Source organism: Gambusia affinis, linkage group LG11 (genome assembly GCF_019740435.1).
Source record: "Gambusia affinis linkage group LG11, SWU_Gaff_1.0, whole genome shotgun sequence".
NCBI lineage: Eukaryota > Metazoa > Chordata > Actinopteri > Cyprinodontiformes > Poeciliidae > Gambusia > Gambusia affinis.
In genome coordinates, this window is record NC_057878.1 from 21,758,416 (window position 1) to 21,785,795 (window position 27,380).

Below are 27,380 nucleotides of genomic sequence, written 5' to 3' on the forward strand. Positions count from 1 at the left end.
AGGATGCAAACTGTGAATAAATACAAAATTTTTAACATTCAGTTCCAGTGGTTCTGCCTGTTATTGAAGATTAATAACAGGCAGACTAATAACTGATCCAGTTATTAGTCTGTTCTGATATGGTGATTTTGGTTCTGAAAGCTGGCAGATCAAAGTTGGGTCTAAACTTTTCCCATCATATTTCTTTTTACCTGTCAGATTAATGAACTGACCCAAAATGAAGCCATAAAACCCATTTCCCTTCATTTCTGAGAGACTGACACAAATATTTTCAACATTTATTCCCTCATTAAAGAACATCTTTATATTTTGTAGTGGTAGACTAGAACTAGTGCTGCATCTTTATAATCTAAATTTCATTTTGATTGACAAGGAATATTTGGCTGATATTTATTCTTAATTCTGACCATCAGTTCCTCTATAAGCTTGGTAAAACTTTATTTGACGGGTTGTGAATAAGACATTGTCATAAACATGTCATAACACCTTGTCATGAACATGAGTAAGTCTTCATGAATATTTATGACTGCTGTCATAAAGTGTCATTCGGTAAATCATGACACTTGTAATACAAAGTTGACATTTTTCAAAATGTCTTTGTTATGCCAACTTGACATTAACCTAGACAAAAATGTCACTGTTATGACAAATATCTAATTGGAGTACCAGAAAACTCACAGAGATAAAAAAAAACACACACACACAGACAAACAGAAAGAAACAATAAAAATAATATTTATTGAACATTTCTCAAAGATTTGATAGTTTCACACTAGTAAATCACTATTGTGCTAACAGGGAGGTCGCTCATAAGTCAGCTCTTGTCACAGCATAATTTATCCCTTAAGGTATTTCATATTTAGGGTGAAGTGGTCATGAAAGCCAAAGATATGTACATAACTGTTTCTGGTTGAGTTTGGTTCAAATAACGGACAACAGTTACATTTCTTTTTTTTTTTTTTTAATGCAGTGGTTTTGCTTTGACTCACTTTAAACATAAAATAACCCTCATAAAGAAACACAGAAATATAAAATCAGCCCAAGCAGTGATAGGTCCCCAAAGTAGCAGACAAAGTCACTTTAACATAAAAAAAAAGAATAAAAATCGCATTCAAAAATGTTTGTTTTGACTTATTTGGCCTCAATATTATACAAATGAACATTCAGTACAAAACTGAATATTGTCTAATGCATAAGTGCAGCATAACAATAATTCAATGGCAACAGTTACTCAAGTGGTGTTACAGCAGATGGCGCTGTTCAAGAGCCATCAACAGAGGCGTTTATGTCAGCTGGTTCCAAACACCAGCATAAAATACTTATGAACTTGCTCTCAGGACATTTCTTTCCATACAGCATCACTCCTCATCCGCTGTCGTTATATCACTGAAAACTAATTCTGTAAACTGTTCATTAAAATCAAGAAACCTAGTCTTTAACTTGTACATCATTATTATCAGTCATTCCTGCATTGGTTTGGTGTGGAGTGCTTTACTCGCAGTTTAATCAACCCGAAAGTGATAAACGTTTATATCCATCTTCTTCTGGATAAGTGGTCAATATATATATTTTTTTATCTGACTTCATATAGCCACAAATTAAATCTGTACCGCAATGGTTCAGTACCAAAATATTTATCATTTTACCCTTATTTATTAACATGAATAAGTTTAGTATCTACAGTTTTAAACTGGTAAAACATTCCTTCAGTCGATTCAGTGAAGATTCATCTTTCAAAGAGAAACACTGATCACAATAACGTTTTTGTTTTTAACTCACTTGGAACATTTAACTGCAAATCCTGTTTGTTTTAACACCAGTCTTCATATTAAATGCAGTCTCAGTTCTACATGCTGCTGTGCAAAATGTTCCCTTCAATGATAGTTCAGTAGGAGGACAGAATTTAGATCACAATACCTTCACATATTTTTGTTCACATTCATAAAGTGAAGCATTTTAAGATCTAAAATATTACTTCTGTTTTCTTACAAGTGAGAAAAGGAAAAGTATTTACCTGCAGTTAACAGCGATCAGAGTAATGGGAGATCAGATGATACAGGTGGAAAATTTGTGTAGTATGCAAGTCAAGATCCAGCATGAGGACTCAAGTGTTCAACTGGTAAAAGTGAAATCACTATAAAGTTTCAGAAGAACTGAGCACATGCTACCACATGCTCCGCACTTATTGCCACCCCTGGCAAAAATATATACAAAACCTGGAGTCGAAGTCATCCTATATTACTGCAGCTCTTTAACCCCATCGCCTCTTGTGTCCTCATCCAGCTTATAGTTTACCCCATTTGTCACAGTTTCTTTGTGCTTCTCCACCCTGGGAAATTTCTGATTCCCGTCTACTGCAGATAAGACACTGACAACTTGGAAATATTTCACACATCCCCTTCTTAAAAAAAAACAAGCTTCCAACATGGACACAGCTGAAAAGCAAAAAGCAAATATTCACTGATGAGCACACAACAAAAAAACCTTTAGCAAGGAAATACTGGTTTTCCATTTGGCTCAAATCAAACTGTAGAAAAATCCAAACTATCACTATAAAAAGGGAAAAATACCAACAAAAAAACCCCATCACTGGATTTGTTAAATTAAATTCACCATTACCTTTGAAGTTTACATAAAAAAAGCACACATGCTAATTCCCAAACTTTTAACAGTCAGAAACACACTGCTGGACTGTTAAACAAGGTCTGTATGGACACTTGTGTATTTTGTTATTATTAGCAAAAAGTCCTAAGAGTTCTAACTATTTAACAATTCAAAACAGGCTAAACTACTTAAAGCAGAAAACTGATTGTACCTATTTGTAAAATGACCAAACATTATTCTTGAAGGTCTACATTTCGTGTATTATTATGTGTATGATAATATAAGAGGAAAGTGCAATACTCTAAACAGGAACAAATTTATCATTAGACTACAATCCTAGGAAAAAAGAACTAATATGTTACTATTAAATAATAAAGATGGACTTCTATTCCTATTGGTCACAGATTCAGCTCAAAATGCCTTAATGCCCATTCATAAATTTTCGAACCAAAAAACTGGTTTGTCCGTTATGTAGTGCAGTCCTCTGCTTTACTACTTCCTGTTGAAGAGGTCTTTCCGTTTCCGTAGCTCCTCTAAGACCCGCGCCCTGAACTGGGTCCAGTCTTCGTCCAGGAACTGCTGGATGCCCAGAGCCTGATGGAGCTCTGCAGAGTGGCTGCGGAGGAAAGGGTTGTACTGCTTCTCCTCCCCGATGGTGGAGGGGCTCTGACAATGAAGTGCATGACAAAAACAACTCCATGTCAGAAAGCTCCAATCACTTTGTTCTCTTTTTGGCAGAAAGGAAATGTATGCAGCAAAGGATTTCTGCAGCTGAAAATCAGCTCAGATTCACATTTGTGGATGTCTGACCCAATTCGAATACTGCTTTGTGTATTCATACATTTTTGCAGCTGAAATATTTGGACCCCAAAGTGACTTATGTAGCTGAAGAATATGTATCAAGGGTATTAAAAAATATTTCTGAATAATCATTACTTACCAGAATTCATTCATTCACCTCCTGGCAAAAGTATTCTTAATGATTTTGTAAAGGCAGAGCCACAACATTCAGTATATTTTAAAAGGATTCCATGTGAAAATCCAACGCAAAGTCATAAATAATTATGAAAATGAGAGGAAAAAAATACATAGTTTTCCATTTTACCCCCCCCCCCCAAAAAATGTGCATCTGTAGTCAGCATCCTTTGGTACCCCTTAATTAAATCCATTGCAATTCAGCAAATATGTGGAGGAATATGTCAAGGAAGCTGCTCAAAGGCTAAGATGAATAATATTATGATCTCTAGATGTGCAAAAGAGGCAGACACAAATCTAAATATTTGATGCAATGGAAGTGACAATTGTGTTCCAAAATTACTTGATGCTGGAGAACCTGAAGTATGCAAATCTTTTAAAAAAAACATGTACAAAGTGGGCCATAAGTTTACATACATAGGAGAATGTAAAATTTATATTTCTTTTATTTTTCAGATACCCAACAAGATGTGTTTGACAAAAGAGCAAAGAATTGAAATCATACTGATGGCTGGATTGGGAAGCAGTCTCATGGTTGCACAAAACTTTAACAGAAAACATGGAACAAGCATCACACACACACACACACACACACACACACACACACACACGACACTCTGGCAAAACTTATTTTCAAGTTTCAGAAAACAGGAAATGTTGTAGATCAACCATGCAGTGGTCCAAGACATGCAGCGATTACACAGAGTCCCACAAAAGTAAAAACGGTTGTCCAATATAAAATGCTTATTTTTTCTATGTATGGAAACTTACAGCCCATCTATGCTCAACTCTGTGTTTGTCTGTGACATAAAATTCCTCAAAAATACATTTAAGTTTGCAGTTTTAAAGTGAGAAAAGCTATGAATACATTTTGCATAACAGACATGCGGCTTCATGAAAATCAGCCACAAACAGAAAACATGAGCAGAGCCTGAATCTCATTAGGCTGCTTCAGTGTCAGAGTCCTGGCGCCGTTCGTACTGGTTCACCATTACACTGCCATGGCTTAGAGGACACATGGATACACTGGAGTCTATGCTAATCTTATTAGTAACACCTGGCCTTTCCCTTCCATGAAAAGCCAAAACGCCTGTCTGAAGTCAGATGCGACTTTCTTTTCCAAAAGAAATTCCCGAATCAGGAGCCAATAACACCTGGAACGGAATACGTTACCATGAAGCTGCTCTGTTTTGGGATTAGAAACGAGTGAACACTGTCCTCTGATGACAGGATCCAGCTGTAGCATAGTAGGGATTTTATTTCATGAACAGGAAAATAATGGGCCAATTAGCTTTCACACAATGTCACACCTATACCGTAATTAAATGTGTTCATGCTTTTCTCCAATAACAACTGCCCACTGTATAGACAATGTGAAATAGAAAATCTTTCCATGCGCTGCTTCTTAAAATATTCGTACGGTTTTATATTTTTTTGATAAATTTCTGTAATATTACCAACAAAAACTTAAAATTTTATTGAGCTCTTATGTTATACACAACAGAAATGATTGTTTTAAACGGGCCTTTCTACATAAAAACATGAAAACTGTGGCATGCATTTGTCCTCAGCCTCCTTCTACTCTGATTTAGGACTGGAATGATTCCTCGAGTGATTCGACTACCTCGATTCTTAAAATTCCTAAAGGAAAATTTATCTGCCTCGAAGCTTCGTTAAATTATGTTTCATTATGTCGCACATCGCGTTTCGGCCGGATCATTGTTTGTGTTGGGCAGCGCGCTCACTGTGTTCAGTGCTAGCTGCATAATGTCAAATTTTCCAAGTTTTTATCGATTTTTAGGGGACCAATAAGCATTCTTAAATCGACTGGTGTGATGCTTGGAGTACAGCAGCATTTCCCCTCCCAGAAAGAGAGAGAGAGCTTTGAAAAAAAGAAAGAGAGAGAGATTTTTTTTTCCCGATTACTCTATTAATCATAATAATAATCGATAGAGTATTCAAATAATAGAATATTCTTTTGCAACAGATTTTCCCGCAATAAAATTCAGTTGCTGATTGGATTTTCACTGGTAGCGCTCCACACAGATGTTTCCTTTTTGAGTCAATTTCCTGATCTGCGTCTGATTGGTTAAGTCGTTTTCATCCACCTTGCCCACATTAAAGAAAAATGAAGCAATATGGAATGCAGGTGATCAAATACACAAAAGTTCAAGAGGTGCAAACGCTTTTGCAACACGCTGTATTTTGGAAATGGAGGTTGACAAAACTCCGGGAGGTAAAAACTAATGGAACAGCCTCTGCAGTCATGCTGTATTGATAAGAGGTAAAAAGCAATCTAAATTCCAGGTAAGACCTGAACCGAGAGCCTTTGCCCAGCTGCAGAGAGCATCACAGATGAAGCGCTACAGTAAGCCTGGAAGGTTAGGGAGGAGGGGTGACGGGAGTGTGCAGACCAGGCTTTGACAGCATGTAAACCGTATGCAGCGATAAGCCTTGTTTCCCGGGTGCAGGACAACACGAGTCCTTTCCGGGAAGGCGGGCTTGAGGAGCATAACAATGGCAAAATATCATTCTCACCGAACAAAGCTTCTGGCCTCGCTGCTGCAGCACCCACTGATATTTGTTTTCTCTGGCAGCGTTGTGTGGCTCGACCTCAGCAGCAAACAGCAGGTTGTCCTCTGCATACTCATGACCTGCGGGGTCGTCAGAGGAAAATTCACTGCATGTAAATGAGACTTTAAAGCTTTTAGCCGTCAGGGGATTGATGCTGGGCAGTAAGAGGAGAAAACGTAAAGTAAACAATCAGGAACCAGACATTTACAGAGCTGAGAAGAACTATTTCCAACGTTTAGATTTCTTGTGTTTTGCTTTTTTACTCTCACAGTTCAAGGTTTTATTTAAAATGTGGTTATCAAAAATCATTATTAAGGAATATGTGATAAAGTCCTAAACCTAAGAACTAGCTGTTCCCATGGTAACAGCAACTGCTATCGAGTGTTTGTCGTAACATGACTCGACTAAAAAAAACATACTTTAATCAGAATAATTTAAATGGTTTACTGTTAAAAGCAGGACAAACTGTCTATAGTTTGCTTCACAAACACTTCTGAATGACAACATGAGGGAAATGAACGGATTAACTAAACAGTGTAACTTTAATCTGATCGGTTTTCAGCCAACAATTCAACACTTTTCTAGACTTCTCAACTCTTTATGTAATTTTAAGGATGGACAGAAGGAATCAAAGAAAAAACAAAGACAAAAAAGAAGGTAGGAAGAACACAAGGAAGGACATGAGAAGAAAAGAAGGAAAGACATGAGGAAGGAAGAATGGAAGGCCACAAAAGAGGTAAAAAAGAAAACATGAGGGAAAGAAGGAGAAAAAAAAGACACCAGGAGGAAAGGAAAAAAGGACAGAAGGAAGGGCAAAAAAGGAAGGAAATGAAAGAAGGACAGAAAGGACAATAAAAGGAAATAAAGTATGGAAAGAAATACATTTCTAAATATCTATTCAGACCTGGGAAAAGCTGAAATTTCCAAACAGTTTATGACTTTGTAAGAACTCTTGTTTCTATAGTTTACAATCTGAAGTTTGAAAAAAAAAAAAAGCTTTTCTGTCTGACAGTTGAAGCAGTTTGCATACCTGGCCACAGTAAAGTATCATCACTTAAGGAACCGACTGTGTCCAGAGAGGAGAGCATTGTTGTGGCACTGCCCTCGAACATCCTCCCTGAAAACATTAAGTTCAAATCATCATGTTAGAGTAAATGTATACAGAGTATTTATCAAAAAAATTATAGAAATGTCCTTTATTGTCTCTTTTAGAGGGAAAATTAATGTGTACAAAAGCAAATGGGACAGTAAAGACAATTTTTTCAACACCATAAGAAAAAAATACAGTACAGTTCAAAGAAATGTGCAAATGAAAAGGACAATCTGAAAAAAAAGATAAAAACATTGAACCTAATGGGTGCAACAAGTGGTATCGTTCAAAAATGACAGTAAAGTATTAAGAAATACAAAATCAAAGCCTACCATTTGCATTTTGTCACTTTTATTTCAACAGCTGGCCTGTTTCCAGTTGACCTAACTTGTTGTGAAATTGATGTTTTTCAGCATTGCACAATCTTCCCTGTTTTCCTTTGACCCATGTCTTAACTTGTTCAACACAAGTTGAGGAAATAATGATGAATATCACCCAAAGGCAAAAAGGAAACCAATAAAAGAGTATGCAGGTGAAAAAAAAGCTCTTCATTTGGTCCAGTTAAAGTCTTGTTAAAGTGTCGTTAACATTTGTACAGAAAACTGGCTGGTATGTAGAAAGCATCTAACGGTTTGCTACAGTTTTCCGACAGAGAGCCGTAGAGGTTTACTTCACCTCCATGTTTACTTCACAATGTGTGAGAGCAAGATAAATGTGACAACTGGTTTGTCACAGTTCCACTTGTTGTTTTAAAGTTTTAAATTATTGCTCCGACTCTAGATATAAACAAGTTTTGACAAGCAGCTACTTTCTGTAGCCAACTTGTGACTTATAAAGACTAACACATGTCTTTTCCATTTCTGAAAGTGTCTAACAGAAATGTGTTGCGTCGTATTTAAACCCCAGGGGAATGGCATGCATTGGATTACAAATTAAAAGTTTCAAGACACTCTGATGTAATTTAAGTCTAAATTTAAAAATAATTATTGACTTGCCAGAGTTTTTCAAGACTTTACATTAATTTACGCAAACAGAAGAAAAACAGAAAAATGAAACAAAGCAAGAAAGAAGCGAGAGGAAAGGATTGAGGAACCCAAGGACTTGAAGAAGGTAGGAAGGAAGGCCTCGAGAAAGGATCTGAGGAAGGACACAAGAAAATTAAGAAAAAAGGGAAGATAAGGAAAAAAAGACCACAAGGAAGAAAAGAAGGAAAAGAAGCAAGAACATAAGGGAGGGAGGAAAGAATGGAAGGAAAACAGCTTTTATGCAAAGGGATAGGAAATAAAGTCTGGAAAAACCATGTTTTTTCATACTCACCTTTTTTTAATACTTAAGCAGATCCATAAAATAATTAAATGTTTTACTTTTCAGACTATATTACAACCCTACTGTAAGGAATTATTCAGGGCCAAAAGGTTTGTCAGAACAACTGCAAAGAAACTAGAACTCAAGCCAATGTGCCACTGAAATAAAAGATAACAGATGATAAAAAAATAAATGTTAAGGCTTTGAACATCTTTAAACAGAAACTAGCAAGCATTTATTAAAAAAGACGTGAAACTGACCACATCCTGAGAGGAACACCAGATCCCCAGAGAAGAGGCTGGAGGGGGAACCGACTGCCGGCCCATCCAGGAGGTAGATCATGTGGCCCACGGTGTGTCCAGGGGTGAACAGGGCCTTAAAGTGCAACCGACCCACATTTACTGTGTCTCTGTGTGAGAGTGGGCTGGGAAGAACAAAAATAAATCAAACTGATGTCCACAAAACTAATCCTGATTACCGTTAACGTAATTAGAAAAAAGTAAAAGCTAGAAAAAGAAAACAGGAAGTCGTTCAGCACGACCTACGATTTCAAATAAACCCCCGCAAGACAAACAAGAACAGTTTATCGCTGCGTGATAATTTACTGTGAAGTCAGCTGCTGCTGCTGCGAGCGCTGACGGAGGGAACAAGACACGACTCATTACAGTAAAAGGCAAACTTTGAAAGTCTGTGTGCTGCCCGTGCAGGCTGGTACTTACTGTGTGAGGCCAGGAATGTTATCAGCTGCGCTTCCGTACACATGACAGGAGCTGTGAAGCCTTTTCAGACCTTTGTTGCCCCCGCTGTGGTCCCTGAAAATACAAGAGAAGATAAAGGCCTTTGGAAAACAGCCAGAACTCACACATCTGAAAAGTTATTTAATTTAGATTTATTTTGTTGCTGAAAATAAGTTTTAAATATATATATACTTAAACGTATGCTTACCAAAATTACCAGATACTTACCAGTGCTTGTGGGTACATAATATAGCTTCTAACATTACTCCCTCTTCTTCAAGCACTGCCTGAAAAGTTATTAAAAAAAACCCAACATCAACACAGTGTGCCATTTACATGTAAACTGGGAGAACTATCTAATAACAAATGCTTTTACTTTAGCATTTCATCACTGGAGATTTTACCAGGAACCTGACAAAGTATACTTCCCACATTTGTCGAGAACACAGCTTCAGGTGTCAAAACACTTCTGCATTAACAAGAAATGACAGCTGATGTGTTCACCTGAACTGTCTGAGGGTCTGCAGGGTCGACAGCAACTGCAACACTGGAGGCCGTGTCAATAATAAGGTAGCTGTAGTTGTCAGACAAAACTGAGACGGGAATTATTTTTATACCTGTGGACAAACAAGAAGAAGACAGATCAGAATACACACAAAATCCATAAATACGTGGAAAATAAGATGACTTCCCTGCTGAAGCTTACAGAACAATGTATACCAGCTGAACCTTTTGTAAACACAAACATTTACAACATTATTCTGAAGAATACAACATTTTGTTTTTGTTTGTTATTCTGATGGAAGGTGAACCTTTTTTTAAAGCATCACAGCAGGATGCTGCCATCATGTAGGTTCATGGTTATGTGCAATTATGTGTAACTTTGCAGCCACTCATATATGAGTATGCACAGGGATCTCTGCAACCTTTACAATTTGGCTATTTAAGCCCACAGTCAAGCTAAATAAAACTTGATTATTACTGCAAAGTTTTTTTCAGAACCTTTAGAAAAACCTTTAAAAAACTATTATGATTTGATGTCTACTAGAAAATTCAATTTGCGAGACTGTCATAGAAAAACAGAGTGACTTCAGTCAGAGGTTTCTTCAAATTTGTTGTAATACAGGCCGCTACAGGAGATTGTTCTACCCATAGCCATCACTACCCACAATAATTCCTTAATTAAATGAGTTATATCAACATTTAATTTAAACTTAAACACAGACAAACACAAAAGAAAAGAGGTTGGATGCCTCTTCTTTTATGGAGATGTTGATATTTATCAAAAATTATGTAACCACAGGCACATGGTTTCCAACCTAATGGCAAGAAAAATAGATCTAGAAATATTAAGTTACTTTAAGTGTCTATGAAAATACTGCTGTTATTATATCTACATATAAAAATACTTGTTGGTTATCATTTTTAGCCATTGGGGAAATGTCCAGAAGCTACTTAAAAACCCCTGGGGTAGCCTCTGAGTTTACATGAGCGGCCAGGTCTTCGTTCACAGTTGTGTTGAATTCTTTGTATTTTTGACTAGTGGGCTTTTCAAGTCACTCCAGAAGAATATTAATTGTTCTGGATTTTATTTAGAGGAGTCAGAGTAAAGTGAAAAAAATACAAATAGATGGAGCGCTTTTCAGATTTTTGCTAGGAAAATAATTTCTTTCATTTTATGTCAGTGTATCATATAAAATCCTATTAAAATACGCTGCAGTAGTGGTTGCATGTGAATAATCCCTGAATGTCCATCGGTGCTATGTACCATTGAGCTCCATAGGATGAGTTGTGGAATGCCCAGCAGGATAATTCTCCCTGGCTTTCCTCATTTGCCTCTTGTAGTACATATAACCCAGCCTGGTCCTTGTGTAGAGTGTATATCTGGGAAAAAAAGACAAAAACAATAACCCCAGCTTTTTATTTTTGTTACCATGCTCAAAGATAAACAAAATATGCGTATGTTTTTTTTGTTTGTTTTTTTTTACTTTGACAAACAGTTGATTCATTAGCACGTAAACAACGTTTTCGGCATCCCAAATTTAAATGAAAATGTAGGCTTGCTACCAACAGCAATCAAAACAATACATGTCGCTAAGCCACACGGACTGAAAACTGATAACTTAAGTTGTACTAACGCGATTCGGAACAGCGGCTTCTCTGTTCGAGCCATTATCCTGTTCAGTGGCTTCCTGAAAAACGCCAACGTGGTCCGTCTGTACCGAAAAAATAGACACAAGAAACAGAAAAAAGATGCAGCGACCAACGATGTTACTATCCAGTCAGGAAGCGCCATAGCCTGCTGTGCGTTGAACTCAACGTGATGACGTCAACGTGATGGGACAGCGTGCCTTTGGGGAATTTATGGGTAAAGCCCTCTGATATCGTATATGTAATTATTAACGTTCTATGTTGTTCATATGTTTTTTGTTTGCAATAAAAAAAATAAAAAAATAATTTGAATTTAGTTGTCTGATCAAAATAAGGCAGAGGAAATAAAAATAAGAAATGCTACTGTTAATTCTTGTTTTTACAGTTGAAATAATGAAAAAAAATGCATGTACATTTACATTCAACTATACTTAAATTTATAATTTAAGAATAATTGTGTATTTCCTCTGTTTTTGAAGTAACATAAGAGCTAGGGTTTTCTTTGCTTTTGTTATATTAAGTTACACGTCAATATGACAAAAATAAAAATAATAATAATAACAAAACAAATTCACACCCATCATGTGAGTATGTTTAAACTTTTGCCCAGAACAGAACTATAATTATGGGAAAAGAATAACAACGAAAACATTTTGGAAATAAAAGTTAAACTTGAGGTTCAAATTTTGTTCCTTTTTTAATTTTTGTCTTTACATTTCATTGCATTCTGATCAAGTAAACAATGGGGGTAATAGTTGTGTACCAGTTGGCATGCTTTCTCTGAAGCAGCAGTGTGAGTTTCAGTGAGCATATCCAGTTACACAGAAGACTTGTTCCAACAATGACAGTCATTAAGCAGAGAGGACGGAGGGGCATTCTGCTCCCATCACAGGCTGAGACCAAGAAAGGTAAGATTCTATTTTTCACATTTATTCAGGTATATTCAGACTAAACTAAGATACGCTGGGGAGTTTAATTAGAACCATGTTCTCAGATTACCTGTTCATTTTGTGATAATAATACTGGATTACTAGACTTTTAAAGTTAAGTCATCAATGCAAACTTTAGTTTAAACATTGTGGTGATATTACTGGCTATATATCGCTATCCTGTACTCCTAAAAAATAAAAAATGGAGTTACTTTAAAAGTCAGCAGCAAGAATCCTGAAAATGGTTAAGGTAATCAGAAGGTGAACTTTTGTTTTTTTGGAATCAATATTAAAGTTTTTCTATTAGTTTTTTCTTTTTTACTGCCAATGTCCTCAAGTTATCTGGAAAGAAGGTTTTCTTAATACAGCCAATAAGAACTAAAGTTCATCAATATCTTATTATTGCCCTCATCTTGGTTACAGCGTTCCTGGAGATCTGAGGGCATCTTAGTGTTAATGTTTTAAAAGCAAACTAAAACCTTTTCTCTGTGATATTTGTTATATTAATTAATTTATTAAATTAATTGTTTGTTTAATTAAGTTTTATGTTCTTATCTATTTAATTTTATTTGGCTTGCTGTTATTTTGGTTTTATAACAAATATTGTGACTAAAATTTATTTTCAAATCACTGTACAGTAATTTTTGTGTCATTTCTTCGTAACACAGTTAAGTTTCCATTGTTTTGACCTATCTAACAATAATAAGAAATAATTTATTTACTAAAGTAGACATTTTAAACTTTTTTTCTTATGTCAGTCTATGTGTTTTAGCATGTGCGATGCCGTTGCTATTCCACTTATTTATATGAGAATTGCTCTACATTACAAGCACACAGTAATCATTACCTTGGTACTCAGAGTATTCTCTGATCAGCATAAGTTACAGTCATTAGTGCATAAATGCATCTCATATAATTCTGTTAATTTTCTTTTTAAGGTGGTCCAGAGAAATGTCTTCTAAAACCGATTCTCCTCCATCCTATGAGGACTCCCTGAAGGATCCTAAGTTTAATAATTACCCCTTCCAGGCACAACATGGCGCCCCTCTTCCCCCTCCGCCGTCCTACAGCCCCAGTCCCGGCATGTGTCCAGGCCCCGGCTTCCCTCCGCCTGTCATGCCCATCCCCACTCTGTCAGCAGGACTGTCTGCGTCCAGCCCAGGTTCCCAGGAGCTTACACAGACTTTCATCACTCACCTCTACTGAATTCAGATTAACTTCTGAAGCTTAAATTGCCTTTTTTGCAATTCTCCATTCTGCAGGAGAAATGGATGACTTTTTCAGCGACCAGTGGGAAAGCACGTCCGTTCGACATGCCTTCATCAGAAAAGTAAGGACTTTCTTTTGTTCTCTTCGCCAAGGTCAGGGTCTCAAACTGTTCCTCTGTTGTTCAGTGTGTCAGTAATCACTGTTAATCTAACCTCCATGTCTGTGGACAGGTTTACTTGATTTTGACTGTGCAGCTTGCGTTCACCTTTGCAGTCGTTGGTGTCTTTACATTTGTGTAAGTCTCCCTGTTCAGTCCAATAGAATACCACTTTTATCTGTTTAGTGCGGCTGAATAAAAGAAAGCATTGCTGGGCTCTCTGGTGACCCTGTTGTCTATGGTTTCACAGTGACCCAGTGAAGATGTTTGTCACCCAATACCCAGCAATCTACTGGGCTTCTTTGTGAGTTTACTTTCCATCAACAGTAACTAAACTTTTAACAAAAATGTCAAATTTTATTGTAAAAAAAATGAAACTTTTATAACATTTGACAGTCAGCCAAACAGAACCACATTCCTGATTTATTTCTCCATAGTGCTGTTTTCTTTTTGGTGTATTGCATTCTCATATGCTGCAAAGAGCCAAGGTAAAACAAGGATCATGTCCAAATAATCAAAAATTATTATGTGTTTTGAAAGACATCACATTATTTTCTTTCATTTTCTGTGTAGGAGGCGTTTTCCATTGAATCTGGTGCTGCTGGGAATATTTGTAAGTATTTCTCCTCAATCTGAAGCCAAAACCTGGGTGAGGAGTTGGGGCTTGAGCCAAAGACTGGCAGCAAGTAAAGGTGAAAGAATAAGACAAGCTCTTAATTAACAAAAAACATCTTGTCGTGTTTTATCTTGCAGACTGTTGCCCTGTCTTATATGGCTGGAACAGTTTCAAGGTTTGTTTTTGAACACCTGAATTCACTGCACAAGACTTTTTTTTACATTCTGCCAGGTTATAGACACAAACTTCAATGTGTTTTATTAAAAAAAGATCAACACAAAGTAGAAGAAGTAAAAATCTTGGAAGTGTGCTGCGCCATGCAGTTTTTCTCAATCAGGCCTTTTAGGAACCACAGTTTTTTTTGCAATTACCATCCTTTGGGTGTATGTAATGCCAAATGTTGTTTTAAAAAATACTCAAGCTCAGTCAGACTGAATGGAGAAGTTCCCAGTGATTCCCTTTTGCATTATCTCATTTTAACACGTGGATTCATGTGCTGATCTAAATCATTCTGTTGTTGGTCAGGTTGGATCCTCCCAACCATGTCTGTGGTTGTTCCAGGATTGTCTTGAATTTATCTCCCTCCATCAACTGTGATTAGCTCTTTGAGTTTGAAAAGCATGCCCATATTATCATTCTGCCACTACCATGTTTCACAGTGATGTTGGTTCAGGCTGATGCAGTGTTTTGCATGTATGTTGAAAAGTTTCAGTTTCATTGGTTCCACTGGATTTTAGCTGAAGGCGTCAAATTTCTATTTGTAATAAAATTGGAAAGCAAATAATAATCTTCTGCTTTCTGTCACACAAAATCTACATAAAATGCCCTGAAGTTTGTGGTTGGAACGTGGCAAAATGTTATATTTAAATCTGTATATTTCTGTTTTTCCAGCTATTATGAAACCAAAGCAGTGATAATCGCCATGGGAATAACAGGAGTAGTGTGCATAGCCGTGACAGTGTTCTGCTTCCAGACGAAGGTATCTGAAAATGGTTTTTCTCCTGCAGCTCAGCAGTCAGTGGCTTGTCAGAGGATGTCTTTGTTGTCAGTGTAAAAGAACTCCTTTGTCTCACGTTACAATGGGGCACTGAGCTCCTTTAAATATTTATAACATTGATGTGAATCCCATCTGATGCAACTCCAGATACATAAGTTACATGTTTTGGACAGTACATGGCACATCGAGCCAACTTTTTCTTTCTTTTTTTTTTTTAATGTAACTTCACTCAGAAACCTAAAAAGAAAAGAGAAAATATATTTTCACTGCTCCTTTATGTGTGGCTTGAAGCATATTCTGCCTCCCTTTCATCCTTTTAACGACTTGTTTCTAATCACAGGTGGACTTCACCTCCTGCGGGGGATTTCTCTGCATAGCTGCTGTTTTGCTCATGATCATTGGGATTGTTACATCCATCGTCCTCTCCTTCCAATATGTGAGGACTCTTTGGTCAAGTCCTTTAATATATTCTTGCTTCTCTGTGTGAGCTTCTGCATCAGCTCAACAGGGGTGTACATGTGTGACCAATTTTCACATTTAGAGAGCCTTTCTTATGTCACTCAACAGGTCCCCTGGCTGCACATGCTCTATGCTGCAATCGGAGCCATCATTTACACTCTGGTGAGTGAATGCTGACATAATTTCAAATCATTTCAGCTTTGTGTTTCTGTATGGTTCGGTAACAAAAGGCAAATTGGTTTCAAGCTATATTGAGAAGAGGTAAATAGCACGTTTGTTGTTTTTATAGGAATTGCAGCACAGTGCAACTCTATTTTTATGCAATGTTTCATTTCCAAATAACCAGAATTTCTCACAGAATCAATGCTTATTGATGAAATTGGTGAACAGTGTTTAGAACTGTGCTTGAAAAGGATTTATGACTTGTGAAGTGTAAAGTTTAATATACTGGGATTCTGTGGGATAAAATAGCACAAAGTAGCAAAAGCTAAAATGTAAGTAAAGGGAATAATTTGTTTTAAAATGTATATCTTCCAGTCTGACAACGTTTAACCGTTTTCTCACCAAATCTCTATGACTGTAGTACATTCCTAAAGATAAACCCTGACACTTTATCTGAGATTTAGTTCCTCCAGCTAAGAGCTGTTTACTTCGGGACAAATTGTGACAAACCCACTGGACTGATTGACAGGTGGCATCAGGTCAACTGCTGCTACACATCTTTCAGGTTTTGCCCATTCTTCTTTGTAAAATACCTCAAACTCAGCGAGACTGGATGGACAGTGTCTGTGAAGAGTAAATTTTACATTCTATCAAATTTTCTGTTAAGTTTTGCTCTAGACTTTATCTGAGACATTCCAGCACCAGCATATCTAAACTGTTTCATTGTAGTTCTGTCTGTTTAGGGTTGTCGTCATGCCAACGTGTCATCTATTTTGGGGTTTTCTCTAGGATTTTCCTGTATTTAGCACCATCCATCTTCTCTGTCCAGTTTTAGAGAAAAGCAAAGTTACTGTGCTGAGAGTGAACCAGTTTTGCAGTCTACCTAAGTGCTTGTTCTCTGAAATGTTCAAAGCTAACCCTGCTTTAAATTTCTCCACAACTAAATGCCTGATCTGCCTGCTGTTTCTTGGTCTTCTTGTTCATTAAGCTTCCTTAAAACACGAGACGCCCACTGAAAAAAAAAAACGTTAACACTAAAACGTTTCAGATTCTTCATGTGAAACTTGTTTTCTGCTCTTTTCTTAGTTTTTAGTCTACAACACTCAGCTTCTCATCGGGAATCGGGAGCTGGCCATCAGCCCAGAGGAGTACATCTACGGAGCGCTCTCTCTCTACGTTGATATCGTTCACATCTTCCTCTTCATCCTGCAAGTCAGCGGAGCGGCAACCGAGTAAAGCAATCACCCAGCAACATTTTATCAGAAAATCCTGAATGTACAGAGTATTTTGGGGAACAAAGTCACATGTATGCATGCGCACCAATCAAAAAAGTACTTTGTGTAAAACCTATTCACCATTATGTAAACTTTATTATAGTTTTATTTATGTTTGTAACACTGAAGCACTTTGATGCTCTCTTTGGAGCCAAGTATGAGTGAAGAGAGGCACTTATTTATGATGTAATATTTATGTACATAAGAAAAAAAAAAAACATGTATCTGAATTATCAATCCTTTCAAACCTAATTATTATTTTGGTAATTTATGTTCTTTCAGCTCCCAGCAAGAAACAAAAACATTTTTCTTTTAATTAGCCATTTTTATTTCCCATTAATTACTTATAAAACACATTTAGTTACAGGCAAACTGTTGAAAACCACAATCATTATACTTAATGTTTGTTCTGGTAATACAAAGGACTCTGATTTGTGTTACAGTTGTTCAATCCACATAATTAACCCCTAGAAAACCCTTGTTAATTAGAAGATTAATTAAACGTGTGCAGCCTCCTCTGGGAGTGTTCTGGCCCTTCCTTCCCTCTTCAACACGTCTGTTTTTAGTTGTTAGAAAACTATGCACACAAATCAATAAAGCACCTTCGATTACAACTGCTTCATTCTTCTTAGTGATAAACTTCTATCAGCCTGTTAGAAACAGGGGGTGGAGCTACATCCCACTCATTGCCCCCTTTCTAGATTGTGGATTAGTTGTGATCTCCGCCACCTACACCTTTGAGTCCGGTAGATATGGGATTCTCCCACAAGGTGCTGTGCTCAGGGTGTGAGACGTTTGGGGTCACGGGGGAACATGGAGGTCTGACGCACGTTGTGGAGACCCAGGTACAGCATGCAGACTCTCTCCAGACCTGTGAGGGAGGGTTGGTTGGTAACTCACCAGATCCAGCATCCAGTAAAAAAGATAAAAAAGCTTCTTACCAATCCCTCCTCCACCATGTGGGGGAGCTCCATATCGGAATGAGTCGATGTATGACTTTATCTTCTCCAGATCTACAATAATCAGAAAAAAAACAGAATTGTTACAAAGAAGCACATTAAACATTTTGTTTTTTTCTCCACAAATGCTCCCCATCCTTTTCACATTCTGCTATTGTAATACCTGCCATTTGTCTGTAGAGGGAGACAAATCCTTTCAAATACATTCTGTAAATGCGTTTACGTCTAAGCTTGCTTCTTACCAATCTGGTGATGCAGAGCCCTTTCGGTCAGCAGCTGAGGGTCGTGGACTCTCTGAGCCCCAGACAGAATCTCCTCTCCTCTCATGAACATGTCATAAGAGTTGGAGTATTTCTGGTTGGAAGAAAACCCAGAAAAAAATCATGTTATCTGTTAATTAATAGAAATCAGCATCAAATATTTACACCAAGTATATAAGGTCTTATATACAGTTAAGTAAACAACTTTCTGATTATTAATTAGGGTTAAATGAGTCTTTGTACCTCGACCTGCTTCACAGTTTCACTGCATAAACAAATGTTAGTGTGGTTTATGCAGATTTTTTATGATGCATCAACTTATATTATATAATTGTGAAGTGAAATGCAAGTGGACTTTTTGTTCCCCAACCAAAAACCCCCTGAAAATTTCTCCGTTTGACTTCATCCACTCTGAGTTAATGAAATGTAAAACAACCTTTATCTATAGTTGGAGCATTTTGAAACTTTTTTCCACAGATTCACACCTAGAATTAGGTCGGGAGTTTGACTAGACTGTTCTAATGCAGCTGTAAACTATTGGACCTTGGAAGGTTTCCTTCCAGGTCTGCTCTGTATTTATCTCCATTGACTTTGATCAGTTTCTTTACTCCAGCCGAAGAAAAGCATCCCAGTGGTGAGACCAGGGAAATTTGTCTTTTTTCTGCCACATGCAGCATTTGGCATGAAAGGAAAAAACAAAGTTAAATTTTGATCCCATGTGTCCAGAGCATCTTTGCTCTGCTTCTTTCAACAACTACAATCCATTTACCATTCCAGTATTAAAGGTCAGATTGGTGCTAAGTATGAGTAATGGACGTCCAGAATATCACATTTCAAAACATTTCTTTGTATATAAAAGAATTAACATTTCTTAAATTCTTTCTATTGTTTTATATTTTGTTGGCCATGAAAAGAAGTCAGTGGTTATAAAGTAACAACATATAAAAGGTTATTAATACTTTTGCAAGAAAGATTTCAATAAAATAGCTTTCTAAAAGTAAGAAAATATCAGTCATTTTTAATTTATGGAGCTTAAGAGGTCTGCCAGAAAACTTCCCTCTAAAAATGTATGGAAGCCGATTTGTTATTACATATTTTTGCCTTTTAGATGACAAGTGTTTAAGTGTTTTGTGTATTTGAGAAACTTACAGGGTTGTTTGGATCCGGCATCGTGTAAAAAGGCCTAACAGCCAGTGGGTACTTGTCCAGCACATAAAAGTCAGTATCATACTGTGGGAAAAAAAAACAATGGTTATGAAAAACAGCTAGTTGCATAAAAGTGAAGCAAAAGGAACCAAATCTTGAGTAAAGCATTTTTATTTTTGGATTTAAATATGGCAGTGACCAGCGGCTCCAGTCCTGCAACCTTTGGATGCCTACCTGCTCCAGCAGCAGGCCAGAATTAAATGCCTTAATTAACTCCTTGGCATGTCAGCAAGTTTAGCAAATGTCTCATCATTAACTGTCCATTTGATTCAGGTGTGTTGGAGCGGGGATGCACCCAAAAAGGTTGCAGAACAACGGCCTTTGAGGACTGGATTAAACTCTACAAACCTTTTCCTTGACAAGACGACCCAGCAGCTTCTCATTAGGAGTGCTGCAGAATAACAAAAAACATCAAAAAACATTTTATTTACTATCAGCAAAAACTTTCACACAACTTTCAAATTCTTTCATTTCCTGCTCAACAAGAAAGAGTTCAGGAGAACTGGTCTTATCACGAGAATTACATAAACATCGAGTTCCTTAAAGCAAATCCTGACTTCTGTATTTTCAAATTAAACCATCTGACAAAACATGGCATCCCGTGCAGAGGGTGTGTGACGTAACCTGACCTCAGGTCATCTTCGTCTCCCATCTCCACGCCGGCCTCGCGCAGCATGGCCAAGGCCTCCGTGTATTCAAGCCGCAGCGTGGGCTCCAGGAATTTAAACGGCTCGCTGGGGAACTGCTTGTTCACCGTCTGAATCTCAGTCTGGAAGCTGAAGCAGAAAAAACAGCAAACATTTTTAATTTCATCATTCACTGATTTTCAAAGTTTTAACATGAAATATATAATGCAGGAATAAATTAGGTTGTTTCATCACATTAAAAGAAAACAATCTTTTCAGTAGACTTTAGTTTTAGTACACCTCATGTTTTTGTTTATCATCAAATTTAAACACTGCACATCACTCTGAACACATTATCTCCCTGGTTTACAGTGGTATTGGTAGCATCATGCTGTAGGGATGGTGTTGCTGATGTTAAATTCACAGTATATTGAATTGATATATCATTGTCAAAATGGGCAAATACAGCTTGGAAAAAATGAAGAGCCCACTTAAAATTATCGGTTTCTCTGATTTTACTCTTTATAGGTAAATGTTTGAGTAAAATGATTATTGTTCTTTTATTCTATGAACTACTGACAACATGTCTCTGAAAGTCCAAGCAAAAGTTTAGTATTTATTTGCAGAAAATGAGAAATGGTCAAAATAATAAAAAAGTTGCAGTGCTTTCAGACTTCAAAAAAAAAGGAAAGAAAACAAGTTCATATTAATTTAGAAACAACAATACTGATGTTTTAACTCGGGAAGAGTTCAGAAATCAATAGTTGGTGGAATAATCATGAGGTTTTCAATGAGGTTCACTGCAGTGGGCTCTTCATTTTTTCCAGAGCTGTACATTAGATTTACAGCCAAAAGGCTTCAGCAATGAGTAGTTCAACATTGTATTGACTCAAAGGAGCTGAATACAAATGAATGAAGATCAAGAAAACATATTTTTTTCCTTTTATTTCAACCTTCATACCCTGTTTTGTACTAATTTTCCACGTAAAGTTTGTGGTTGTAATGTCACAACATGTGAAAAACTCCAATGGTTCTCAAAGTATTTTTTTAACAGGGGATTGTAAAGAAATTAAAATCCCTCACTATTTCCATAGACACAAAAAACATGAATCAGATGCTAACTGTTATATCTACTAATAAATATTCTTTTTTAAATTATGTCTAAACAGCATGTGATGACTGATGTTTCCAGAAAACAACAGTCATGAGTTGCTCTAGAGCCGGAGCGAGCGCTCAGAATAAGCAAAATACGTCAAAGGAAACGGTCTGGGAAGTCATGAGACCAGAAGTAGCAAACTGAACTGAGGAAAGAAAAGAGGAACAACAGTCATAAGGTAAAACAAACCAACAAAGGCAACTTGAACTACATTAGTCGGTATAGAACCCTGATGGAGCCAACTGTCCCTAGACAGATGCTTCAATCTGTAATACATGAAGTGGGACTTTATTGTTTATTGTGTTCTCCTTTTACTGCAACGCACCAACTGACAGAAATGCTGCAGGGCTTTATGTGTATGATATTTACTCTCTGATTTGGCTTCTTGCTGCATTGATTTCCACCACTAGGAGGCAGTAAAGCCACATCATATGGATCATATTACATGGTGCAACTGGCTTAACATGTTATTTTGGATCCGTTTGTCTTCCAAATCATCTTTTGTTTTAGTTTAACAAATAAAACACACAAAAATAGATACAATCATTTGCATACATATTTGAAAAATGATTCAACTCATTTTGAAAAGAGGCCAAGAGAAACTGTGTTTTATTTATTATTTATAATTAGAATCCAAAGAAACATGAAGTCATGGATTGTTTTTCAAAAATCTGAACAGTTTCTTACTGGGAGATCAGTTAGATCCCAGTAAGAAATTTTACAGGAACGGTCAGGGGTGCCATTACATATGACCCCGGTCATGATGGCTCCTTCAGGTATCTGGGACTGTTGATTTTAATTTCCCATTAAGTCACAGATGGCAGAATGTTGTTGAATGTTGAATAAATCTGCAGGTGTGTCTTCATTTAACCCAAACGTTGTGAATTATTCAGTCTACAAAGCTTTAGTATCACCACCTGGCCTTTTTTTCAAAAGAGTCCTTAGTGTATATAAACGTTTGAATTTGAACAAAGAAAAAAGAAAATTCACTTGTTTTTCTGGTATTTAGTAAATAGTAATCTTCTGGTAATCCACTGACCTAAAACAAATGTATAGCCTGATGTAATAAATAGAGAGAGATGAAAAATGGTTTTCTACACTTTTATACAGTATATGTGAATATACGTTTTCATCTGTATGTTTTCTTAATGTGTAAAAAAACATTTTTCTTAGTTTCTTTTGATTTAGAAAGTAAAGATACAAGAGAGTCGATACTCCCTTTGTGAAAACGAATAATGAAATATTTAAGCAAACATATGTAAAATTTATTAACCCAGTTTTCTGTTGTGTTCAGGTTTCTGGGATCCAACTCAGCTTGGGATACTTATGCTCATACAAAAACATTGTGAATAAAAAGTAGCATTATGTGTAATCTTTGGACACAATCCACAGCTTGAATAAACAAAGTTTCCATCACTTCCCAGCACATTTATTACCTTTTAAAGCACATCTAACTGTGACTTGGTAAATATCCTGTCTGACTTCTTACTTGTCTCTGAGGCCCTTGAATATCTGCACCATGGTGTCAGTGATGGAGTCGATCACTTCGTGGTAGTGGTAGTTGAAGGCCATCTCAATATCCAGACCCACAAACTCAGTCAGGTGACGGTGAGTGTTGGAGTCCTCTGCCCTGAAAACTGAACGTCGGACATTTAACATCAAAAGGAGTTAAAGAGAAGCAGAAACAGTTTTAAGAAATCACATGTTAAAAATGACAGAACTAACATGCAACCTGACTGGATCTTAAGGAAGAAAAGGGTAAAATAAATGTGGATTAAGAGTTATGTTAATTTTTACTTTACGTACGTAGAACTGAAACTATTGGATAACTATTAAAGGAAACAAAAGAAACGTTTTGCAAATATAAATTTTAAAAGTGTGATATACAGTTCCTGAGTAAATATTTTATAAAACCATCTCTTACTACAGATACAGCTGAGTTTTGTGTGCCAAGTCTCTACTGGACTTTAGAGACTTAAATTCTTACCAATCGGCTCAAACTAACAAATCAGAAACAGCACCTGTGCATTATTCAAAAAAGGAAAGCACACAATTCCAAGGATCCACATAGTATAATGCTATGGTTTACTATGGTGATGGTGTGTTCAGTGTAATCTCCTGTAATAGTTTCCAGTCACACAAAGTTTTTAGCATGTAGGTCAAAATGTCCAGCTGTTGTCTCCTCTGATCAGAGCATCTTTTTACATGTTTGATGTGTCCCCTGCATGGCTTAAGGAAAAACTTTATGGCTTTCTTTCAACGATGTCCCGTTTTTTTCCCCCCCACTCTTCCATGAAGACCAGAATAGTGGAGAGCTCAGCTAATTGTTATGTTGAGAGATTGTTTTTCAAATCAACTCCTCTGACGTTCCTCCTTGCTACTTCTCTGATTAATAGTCTACATAATACTTTGCAAACAGGCCTTTCTTTAACTTTTTTACAACTTGATATCAGTTGTCTTAAGGACAGTGTTCCTTGGTCCTTAACATTAGTTTGTTCACTAATGTTCCCAAATAGCTTAGAAGTTATATAACTGAAAGTGAAAAAGTTTAAAGGGAATAAAGACTTTTACAAGGTACGGTATCGTGACAGTGGAGATAAATCTTCAACCGGCTCATTTCCCTCCCTGAACAACCAGCCACATACTGCAGTTTTTTCCTCTTGCTTCATTTCTAAAGCACACCATAGACATAGGGGCTAAAGCTGAACAAAGCTGGGCTTCTGACCATTTAGATATTTGAGCACATTTGACCTCACTTCTTTATACCGAACCTGCATGACTGTAACTACGGCAACAGCAGCGAGCACAATGATCCCTGAGAAGCAGTAACGATCTTGAGCCCTTTAATACCTCAGGTGCAGCCACAGAGAAACTGGGAAAAACACAATCCACCGAGTGGTGTTCGCTTCCTAAATATATATCAAACAAAGTGTTTTAGATAAGAACGTCTTTGTATAAAACCAGCTATGCATTCATTGAAGCGATTTAAGTGTTTGCTCACCTAATCAGATGGTGGCAGTATTTGCTCAGCTACAAAGCATGAGGTTCTCCCAAGTCTGTGTAAAAAAGTATTTTACAAGTCCCTTTATGTCACTAACGGACCAACTACAAGCTCTGTCCACAGTTACAAGACCAGTGGGATGTCTGTTAAACTTTGACATTCTTAAACACATTTGGAGCCATTTTAAACGTGTCATCTCAGTTAATAGGGTCTACTGTTTTCATTACACTCCTGCTGCTCATTTTCCTATTATGCCCGTGAGGACTTTGCCAGCTCATAAGGTGTCAGACGCGAGGCATCCCTTTTACCTGGGCCGACGCAGAAGACCTTGTCAAAGTCAGCACAGATGCACATCTGCTTGTAGAGCTGAGGGGACTGGGCCAGGTAGGCGCTGGATTTGAAGTAAGACACTGTGAAGACGTTCGCACCACCTTCGCTGGCAGCTAGGAAAGGGCAAAGACAATTTTCAGGAGTGATGGGAGGATTTTTTTTCAGCTCAACCTGCAAAAAAAGATTACTGTGACCTGCAAAGGCTGAGAGTGCTTTTCAAAACTTTACCCAATCTTACCTGAGGCATGGCACTCTACAAAACTCTTGAACATTTTCTTTATATTTTCCCTAAAAGGAGCAAAGAAATGCCCTGCAATGTTTTCAAGTTTTCCTTGGAAACTATTTTTCAAGTAGTCTGAAGACAATTCAAAGTTCCTTGACTTTTTTTTAATCCTGTTTGACAAATTTCAGACCTTTTTGTGTTTTTTGAGCCTCTTACTCTCACTGAAAAATTAACCCGGCATAAAAGGGATTCTAAACTCGAAAGTATGAACCACTGCTGTGCCAAAAAATATCTAAAAAATTAAAATTGAGACTGACAAACTAGCCCAAAATCAGCTGGGATTCCACTGTCCAAAAGGACGGTGAGCATAGCAACGGTTTCTATTTATCTATTTGATGCTGGAATAATTGTAAGAGTTAAATAAAATCAAATTAGGGAGTGATGAGTTCCAACTAGAAAGGTCTCAAAGCAATTAACTAATATTTTATAATCTGGAAAATATCTGCTCTTCCAAATCAGAGCTGGAAACATGATGAATCATGATTGCTTGAAATGTCTCTACACCCAGATCCATAGAGGGTAGAGAACTTTATCTACATATAATGGACGGGTAGCACCAGTGTGCAGAACACTAATAGAGCCTCAAGTTTAATTATAAAGAAAATCATATTAGTCTCATATTATGAAATGTATCACCTCTCCAATCTATCAAAACTAATGCCCAAAACACAACAGATCCGTGTTAGCATTCGATCCAGCAGAGATGCGGCTCTGACGATGTAAGCATCAATTAGAAGATGTTAAAAATCAATGGAGTTTAGTGATTCCCTGTGAATGTGTCTTCGACTGTCTGAACAAGACAGATACGTAGCAATTTGATGGAAATATGATGAGTGAACCAGGAAGTGAGCCACATTACAAAGATAAATGCATCCACTTTTGGGTGGGGGGGAATACAAATAAGAATATTTTACTTATTCATGGTAGGAATTCAGCCCTGCGACAGACTGGCGACCTGGATGGATGGATGGATGGATGGATGGTAGGAATTCAGAAGTACAGAGAAAAAATAATTAAACAGCTATCTTCTCTGAGCTGATTTGAGTTTACTACTGGACCAGCTGATGTTTATGCTGGTAGAATTTTCTAAAGAAACAAAATAAAGAAAGCAAACATCAAATGTTGGTACTTCAACTGGTAACACTTTATTTATTTTATGTGTATAAAACTGTCATGACACTGTCATAAACATAACACCTGTCATGAACATGAGTAAGTCTACATGAATATTTATTACTGTTGTTATAAAGTATCAATCGGCAAATCATGACACTTTAATACAAAGTTGACATTATTCAAAATGTCTTTGCTATGACAATTTGTCATCAACCAAGAAATTATGATCTAACGTAAATTTGTAATAAAAGTATTACTGATTAAACTTTAGCTTTAATAACATAAAGCTACATAATTTTTAAAATTTATGACGGTTTCATGACAGTCTTATTCACAACCCATCCAATAAAGTGTTACCCTTCAACTACCTGAAGGAGGATAACCTTCATGCAGCTGTCTACCAATGTCTCTCTCTGAACTGTGAACTCAAGGTTTTCATGCATAATTTCAATTCTCAATATCAGACTCGGGGAAGGTTTGGAAGAACAATACTTGGAAAAACTCCAGGAATGTCCCTTTTGGTCGATCAGATCAGATCACCTTCAACTGCAGTGTCTCCTCCCTTTGGAAATCAAGTTTGGACCTCAGCAGGTCCGACCTCCGACCTTTCTAAAGCTGTCAGCGGAGGAATACCTCGACACTCAGGTTGGCTTGTGGCCTCTCTCCTGGCTCTGACCTCAGAAAGTCTCAGTGGTTTCCCTCACTTGGAATTCTGAACCGAAATGTAAATTCACTATCAAATCTGAAATGTTTTTAGATAAACCAACTTCTGGTCTACAGCAGGTGAATGTAGACACCTGCAGAAACGTTTAGAGAAAAAGACGGCAAACAAAAGCCGTCTTTTCCGGCCGTTGAGAAATGGTTCTACTGGTTCTGACTGCTGTCTCCACACCTCGCATTGTGGTATGTGAAGGGGTGTGCGTGCGTGTACGTGTGAGTGCGTGTGTGGCTAAAAATAATTTGTTGTTGAAACTTTGTTGTTTACATTTTAGAGATGGTTTCATGCCCTAATACTGAAGGTCTCAAACACACACTGAACTATAAAACAAGGCTGCATTCAGAAAACAAGCTTTAAAGTTATTACTGATCATGAATTAATTATGGTTTTAAAGTAGCAAGAAAATAGTTGAAAGATTATTTTATGTGTATTGGTTATGCATCTAAAAGGTTAGTCATTTTCTGTCTCAGATTATCTTATCTCACT

General features: G+C 37.0%; 3 protein-coding genes across 4 annotated transcripts in view; 1 reads left to right on the forward strand and 2 right to left on the reverse strand.

The window, feature by feature from the left end:
- Positions 1-713: 713 nt before the first annotated feature.
- pnkd (PNKD metallo-beta-lactamase domain containing) lies at positions 714-11,622 on the reverse strand. Its single transcript, XM_044131545.1, has 9 exons — positions 11,424-11,622; positions 11,054-11,169; positions 9,790-9,902; positions 9,514-9,572; positions 9,268-9,360; positions 8,809-8,972; positions 7,184-7,270; positions 6,118-6,233; positions 714-3,270 (listed from the first exon to the last, which is right to left on the reverse strand). Exons 1-9 carry the CDS (start codon positions 11,579-11,581, stop codon positions 3,097-3,099), a joined length of 1,080 nt encoding a protein of 359 aa, XP_043987480.1. The 5' UTR covers positions 11,582-11,622; the 3' UTR covers positions 714-3,096.
- Positions 11,623-12,229: 607 nt separating this feature from the next.
- On the forward strand, positions 12,230-17,781 carry LOC122839872 (protein lifeguard 3-like). 2 transcript variants are annotated; one of them, XM_044131877.1, is made up of 12 exons: positions 12,230-12,344; positions 13,304-13,527; positions 13,628-13,695; positions 13,805-13,869; positions 13,982-14,035; positions 14,169-14,219; positions 14,305-14,344; positions 14,485-14,522; positions 15,239-15,326; positions 15,685-15,780; positions 15,912-15,965; positions 17,052-17,781. In XM_044131877.1, the coding sequence occupies exons 2-12, from the start codon at positions 13,317-13,319 to the stop codon at positions 17,199-17,201; spliced, it is 915 nt and encodes a 304-aa protein (XP_043987812.1). In that variant the 5' UTR covers positions 12,230-12,344; positions 13,304-13,316; the 3' UTR covers positions 17,202-17,781. The 2 variants fall into 2 exon arrangements, with proteins under 2 accessions (XP_043987812.1, XP_043987813.1); XM_044131878.1 differs by lacking the exon at positions 12,230-12,344 and adding an exon at positions 13,153-13,216.
- The window catches only part of dars1 (aspartyl-tRNA synthetase 1), a 39,091-nt gene continuing 29,254 nt past the window's right edge, over positions 17,544-27,380 (reverse strand). Inside the window, exons 11-18 of the mRNA XM_044131876.1 lie at positions 24,756-24,890; positions 22,936-23,083; positions 20,294-20,440; positions 20,013-20,055; positions 19,608-19,688; positions 18,441-18,552; positions 18,181-18,252; positions 17,544-18,110 (exon numbers count right to left, since the gene is read on the reverse strand). Of these exons, the coding sequence (XP_043987811.1) occupies positions 18,019-18,110; positions 18,181-18,252; positions 18,441-18,552; positions 19,608-19,688; positions 20,013-20,055; positions 20,294-20,440; positions 22,936-23,083; positions 24,756-24,890 (830 nt within the window). The 3' untranslated portion in view covers positions 17,544-18,018. The remainder of the gene's footprint in view (positions 18,111-18,180; positions 18,253-18,440; positions 18,553-19,607; positions 19,689-20,012; positions 20,056-20,293; positions 20,441-22,935; positions 23,084-24,755; positions 24,891-27,380) is intronic.

Excerpts from the sequence above, each read along its gene's own strand:
- pnkd (XM_044131545.1), bottom strand. The coding sequence starts at position 11,581 with ATGGCGCTTCCTGACTGGATAGTAACATCGTTGGTCGCTGCATCTTTT. Across the intron at positions 11,170-11,423 it reads AAGCCGCTGTTCCGAATCGC|ATATACACTCTACACAAGGA; the intron begins GTTAGTACAACT and ends TTTTTTTCCCAG. Across the intron at positions 7,271-8,808 it reads GGTGTTCCTCTCAGGATGTG|GGAGGATGTTCGAGGGCAGT; the intron begins GTCAGTTTCACG and ends TAATGTTTTCAG.
- LOC122839872 (XM_044131877.1), top strand. The coding sequence starts at position 13,317 with ATGTCTTCTAAAACCGATTCTCCTCCATCCTATGAGGACTCCCTGAAG. Across the intron at positions 14,220-14,304 it reads ATATGCTGCAAAGAGCCAAG|GAGGCGTTTTCCATTGAATC; the intron begins GTAAAACAAGGA and ends TTTTCTGTGTAG. Across the intron at positions 15,327-15,684 it reads TGTTCTGCTTCCAGACGAAG|GTGGACTTCACCTCCTGCGG; the intron begins GTATCTGAAAAT and ends TTCTAATCACAG.